Below are 6,000 nucleotides of genomic sequence, written 5' to 3'. Positions count from 1 at the left end.
GGGAAAGACCAAACGTAGAGAGATTCCCTAAATAGCTGTTTTCCCGTATCTTGAGAATGGACGGCTAGGATTTGCAGATAACCTTATCAATTATTTTGTTGAAAAATAAATAAATAACACATAAATACATGTGTATATATATTGTTTGGGCTGTTGTGTTAGTGAACAGTGAGCTGACATAACCCCACCATGTCTCTCTGTCTCCATTAAGGTTTTTCTCTCTTCCATCCACAAATACAAGAAATGGTAGTTGGCATTTTGGGCCAACCTTTCAATATGCAACGTTGGTATCGGTATATTATTATTATTATTATTATTATTATTATTATTATTATTATAGTCTTTAATTGATTTGTTGATTATTTTAGTAGTTTCTCTGTGTTGTGGTGTAGAATATCTTCTGCTCCACCAATTATTTTTATTGAAGATTGAAGACGAAATCTTTAGTCAGATTGCATCTCATCTTGGTCACCCTCCCGTGTCGTTGATTGTTTTATCTAATTCATATACATTAATTAAAATATCTTATATCCTATATAGTGGGGTGCCGTATATATATTTGTTTTATAAGATGTAATCATATATGTCAAAAACATTATTAGAATGTCTATATTTACAAAATCAATAAATCTATATTTGAAAACATATAATTATACATTGAGAAATAAAATTGAAAAATATGTGTGTATATAAAGACATTTTTGTAAAGAAATTAAATATCGAGTTGTATATAAGCACATATATATACACATGAATAGTTGTGTTATATTGATTGTTATCATTTAAAATAAAAAATATATGACAAAATAGATTGAACATATTATTAAAATTAAATATATCAGTATTTTAGTTTTTCATTTTATTTAAATCGTTTTTATTCTATATACAAGTAATATTATATTATGTTCATTAGCCATAAAAAAATTTCGACTAAAATATCAAAACATCGTATTGTTATAGGCGTGATCTTATAACAAACCCGTGATAATAAATCCAAGAGAGAAAGGTTAAATTTTCTTTAAAAATAAATAAATTTATAACATATTAATTACTAAATATAAATATGTCGTTTTCCCGATTTTTCTTTATTTTATATTTAACTATTTACCAATTATACTATTTAATCATGAAAGGACCACGTGCTCGTTAATCACGGACGTCTGGAACGTACGGCAGGAGATCTATACGAAGGAAAGTACAAAAAGTTCTTGACCGTTAGATTTTGTAGTATGCGCGGACCCATCGGGGACCTTACTCGAAAAAGAACCGTTTAATCTTTTCCAAGTGAAATAATTTCGATAAATTAATTAAAACTAGATAATAACCTGTGGCGCGTAAACTAAAAAAATATGTATAATTTTTTTAAAAATATTATTACTTTTAAATTAAAAAATGTCTTGTAATTTGTAATTGTTCTCTCTTTTAGTACTCATCTTTTCTTGCATGAAGAATAGTGTATAATAATAATTAATTAGGATTTGGATATCCGCAAGTATCTAATTTTATAGATATTCGAAATGGAGATATTCGATTATTGATCAAAGTAATAAAAACGGGTGTAATAATGTCAAGAATTCGAATGACGGATTCGGGTTCGGGTTTTTTTTTAATGATTATAGGTTGATCCTACGTACTCGGATCATCATAACAACATTAACGTGTTCTACGTTTTATTAATTACGTTTTAAAATAGTTAGTTTTGTTAAGAAAATGTTGACTTTAATGGTTAATTAATTTTGTTAAGAAAATGTTGACTTTGATCCAAAATATCCAAATAAATACGATTTTATCATATTTTAAAAAACCTTTTGTGGGCACTACCATATGAATATGAGAATTTCTTTTATGATTTTTTTTCCCTTTTTGAATATATCATGAACGGGGGCCAAACCTATACATCGAAAACAATTTTTATTATACTTTCAAATTTCAGTGCTTTAAATTTTTGTACCGATCAGCATTTTTGGTGAAGTATAGTAAACATCTTATCTCTAAATTTTATTTTGTATTAATATAAAATATTTTAAAACTATAATTGAGATTTGAGACTCTTGTTTTCAGTTTTTTGCTTGGTTTCATCACACACACTATTCAATGTTTTTGCCAACTACATATCGTTGTACAATTCCGTTTTTCTACCAATTTTATTATTCAAGCCGTACTAATATATATATATATATATATATATTGGACAAACAAACAAATAGACTAAATAATAGATAAAAGGAAAATTAGAATATTAACGCCTGAATTTATCAAATTTCTCTAAATAAGCCCTAAATTTTGATATTCATGTTTAAATAAATTTAAATTTGATAAACCATGTCAAATTTAATCTGACAATTCGACGTGATAATTTCGAATTGGACAGTGGGAAAAAAAATAAAAAAAAGAAAAAGAGACGGGGGCAAGTGTAAAAAAATGCAACATTCACAGTGAACACGTCCCACGTTCTTTTTTCTTGCCTTTTTTAGACCCTTCTCTTTGCCACTTGCCCATCCCTCTCATCCCCCTCTCTCTGGCCGGAGAGAACCTCCGAGAGACGACGTCGTTTCAAAAGAATCTCGAAACAAAAGCCATGTTGGATCTCAACCTCGGAATCTTCTCCTCACACAACGATCGCGAAGAAGATGGTCGGAAAACGATCGCCGAAGATTCTTTATCCTCCGCTGCCGCCGACGCTTTCATCGCCTTCGGAATTCTCAAGCGAGACGACGGCGAAATCCGTCAGCTTTTCCCGGTCGCAGGAGAGATTCCTTCCGACTTCTCCGGAGATCTCGGTCTTAGCACCACCACCACCACCAGCACGACACCGTTTTCGATCAATGGAGATACCAGTCAATGGTTGAATCTTTCTTCGTCTTTGCAAAAGATTAGTGATAATAATAATACGCAAGTGGTGAAGAAGAGCCGACGAGGGCCGAGGTCCAAGAGCTCTCAATACCGAGGGGTCACTTTTTACAGGAGAACCGGCCGATGGGAGTCTCATATCTGGTAATTTAATTATATTTCAATTCTCTATCCATTTATTTATTTATTCATTTCTACTATCTTACGATGATAAAAAAATCGGTTTGCTCTTAAATTACTAGATTCTCATTATTTGACCAAGATCAAGAAAGTAGACGGACCAACTGTCTGGATCATTTAAATTTCCTGGTTATCCCAGAAACAGATTGATTTGAATAGAAATTTGTAGTAAGTTTATTTTCATTTACCAATTGTAATGTTTTGATTTGGGTTTTTTGGGGGTTGTTGTGTAGGGATTGTGGAAAGCAAGTTTATTTGGGTAAGTATTTTAAATTCTACCCTTTTAACCGTATGACTGAATATATATATATATATATATATATTTTATATTCCTATGTATACAATTTTCGATTAAAAAAAGGAAATGTTGTTAAATTAATTATTTCATCTGTCTCGTGTTGCTTGTTCAACAGGTGGTTTTGATACTGCCTACGCCGCAGCAAGGTATATTACACACTCAAGCAAAACATAAACAGATCCTTATTTACAATTTCATAAACAAAATAAAACATTTTATATAAAATCAGAGCATACGACCGAGCTGCCATCAAATTCCGAGGCCTCGACGCAGATATCAACTTCGACGTGAATGATTACAGAGCGGACATCGAAAGGGTAAATTCCTTGTGATATATAATGCCCTTAAGCAAAACAACGTCGATTATATATTAAAATCCCCCAAGATTATAGTTTTTATGATCACTGATTTCGGATCTTTCAATGAATGTACGCGTGTGTACGTAGATGAAGAATCTAAGCAAGGAAGAGTTCGTCCAAACACTTAGGCGTGAAAGCGCGAGTTTCGCGAGAGGAAACTCTAGACACAGAGGCCTAAACCTTAACCATAACCAATGGAAATCGGATCCGACCCATCTCCACAAAGACAGGTTGTGAATCGGACCCGAACTGTTCCATGATGTTTTTTTTTCCACACTCAAAGTGGTTTGGTTTGGTAATCATCCAAGTCTAATTAACATATCAAGAAACCTTGACATGTGTAAATAAATATTTGATTTCCCATTAGAAACAATATGCAATTTTTTTTCACGAGAGAATATATATTTCGTCCTACCTTTAGGGCAAGTTCTAAACACCAAATGGGGTGAAAACTTATTCATTTTAATTAAAGTTTTCTGAATTTAATATACATATGTTTTTGTATATGTGTGAGGGAATAGGGCACTGGATGTAGGAGGCATGAGACTCATCAAAAGCAATGATTTGATTAAGGGAGAAGTGGCGATGAAGCTAGGTGCCAATGATAAAGGTACGTTTATGAATTAATGTGGGCCTCATGCATGAAAGATATATGATATTTTTCGGGTTGGTAGGTGAAAATAAAGTTGATAAAAACCCTAACCAAATCGCAATTTTATTAATAATTAAATAAACCCTAACTGTTAATTAAGAATCCCGCCCTTGGAGCAATTTTGGCCGAAATCTCCGAAATGATTGTGTTTTATTGGTGGAAGATACGACTGATTATTTGAACCGCACACGCGTCTGTTTCATCGTTATGGAATAGTAAACCCCAAAATTCAACAAGTGATGTTTTAGGGTTTGGGATGCAAAGTGTTAGTGATTTCCGGGTTTAGTTATAAAAATTTGAATGAAAGCGAATCACATAATCTATAAAATTGTATGTATCCGGAATGAATCCGGGTTTAAAAATGACTGTATATAATTTTTAAAAAATTTAATCGAGTAGAAATCAAATATGAAAAAATATATAAAAAATTGAAATAAAACTGACTCATTTTCTGAAAATTATTATTATTTAATAAAAACCAAACTGAATTTGGAATCGGAAAAATGATAAAAAAAATCAAATGGATATTTTTTTTAATAAAAAACGAAATAATTGAGCAATTTAAGCACTCTTAACATCCTATGTTTTAGAGTTGAACCGATTACACATCTCATTCAAATCTATTTTTCTTCTTTTTTTTTTGTTCTCAGAAAACGACCACAAGGATCTCGAACTAAGTCTCGGAATATCGTCGTCGTCGTCGTCGGAAAATAAAAAACCTAGGACGATCGATCGTTATACCGGTTTAGACCGGTCGAAGAAAGATTTCCTCGGAGAACAATGGCCGAAATATCTACCGGTGGCGGCAACAATGAAATCGTTGAAGACAGTTGCAGCAGCATCATCAGGATTCCCTTTCATCGCCACCATGGTCGATTCCTCTTCTATCGGCTCATAAACACTCGATTCATGTGGTATGGATGTAATCTTATTTTAATTTAACCAACGAATACCATTTTTAAGTGTATCATATGATATTATTTGCATTTTATTTATGGTACGGTATGGGCACGCACTCGTTTAGTTTCTATTAAAAGTGTTAAAATAGCTTTAAATAATTGTTTTTTAAAATATTGAGATCACGTTCGACCCTCATGTAATCTACTCTATTATCCATATATATATATATATATATATATATATACAAACGTCTTTCGTTTACGGAAACGATGTGTCGATTTTAAAATAAAGAAAACGTTTAGTTTATTTTTTAAAATGACAATATTATTAAGTACCTTATATCTCAACTAATCAAGAAAAACGGTCTAAAGCATTTCATTTTATATTATATGAAACTTAATTATAACGAAGATCCGAATTTGTGGTATACAAACCTATCTGTAAAATGAGATTTTGAAAACCTAATTTCATTAATATGAAGTCCTACTTTAATTTCTGTGCAGAGACGGGCGCAGAAGGAGAAACGAGATATATGTATGGACCGTTCTATGTTAATAATACTGAAATTCTATATATTTGAATTATTACACCGAAAACAAAAAGTTATTTCTATAAGGGTATTTATTGTATCTTCAAAGAAATGGTATTTGTTTTTTTTCTGTGAAATCGAAAGGGAAAAATAGTGAAAAAAATAGGTTAAAGGAAGAAAAGGACAGTGAGCGGCCACGTCATGGGGATGGGAAGTACAACGTCGTATGATT

At 31.7% G+C, this 6,000-nt stretch overlaps 1 protein-coding gene across 2 annotated transcripts; it reads left to right on the top strand.

The window, feature by feature from the left end:
* Positions 1–2,472: 2,472 nt before the first annotated feature.
* On the top strand, positions 2,473–5,834 carry LOC104824239 (AP2-like ethylene-responsive transcription factor SMZ). 2 transcript variants are annotated; one of them, XM_010556255.2, is made up of 8 exons: positions 2,473–2,994; positions 3,264–3,289; positions 3,444–3,474; positions 3,558–3,645; positions 3,775–3,917; positions 4,209–4,297; positions 4,990–5,253; positions 5,743–5,834. In XM_010556255.2, exons 1-7 carry the CDS (start codon positions 2,579–2,581, stop codon positions 5,235–5,237), a joined length of 1,041 nt encoding a protein of 346 aa, XP_010554557.1. In that variant the 5' UTR covers positions 2,473–2,578; the 3' UTR covers positions 5,238–5,253; positions 5,743–5,834. The 2 variants fall into 2 exon arrangements, with proteins under 2 accessions (XP_010554557.1, XP_010554556.1); XM_010556254.2 differs by lacking the exon at positions 5,743–5,834 and having other exon boundaries at positions 2,474–2,994; positions 4,990–5,367.
* The last annotated feature ends 166 nt before the right edge of the window (positions 5,835–6,000 follow it).

This window comes from Tarenaya hassleriana, unplaced genomic scaffold, assembly GCF_000463585.1.
Source record: "Tarenaya hassleriana unplaced genomic scaffold, ASM46358v1 Cleome4, whole genome shotgun sequence".
Taxonomy (NCBI): Eukaryota; Viridiplantae; Streptophyta; class Magnoliopsida; order Brassicales; family Cleomaceae; genus Tarenaya; species Tarenaya hassleriana.
Note: the sequence above shows the minus strand (reverse complement) of the source record. Positions and strands in the feature narration are given on the sequence as shown.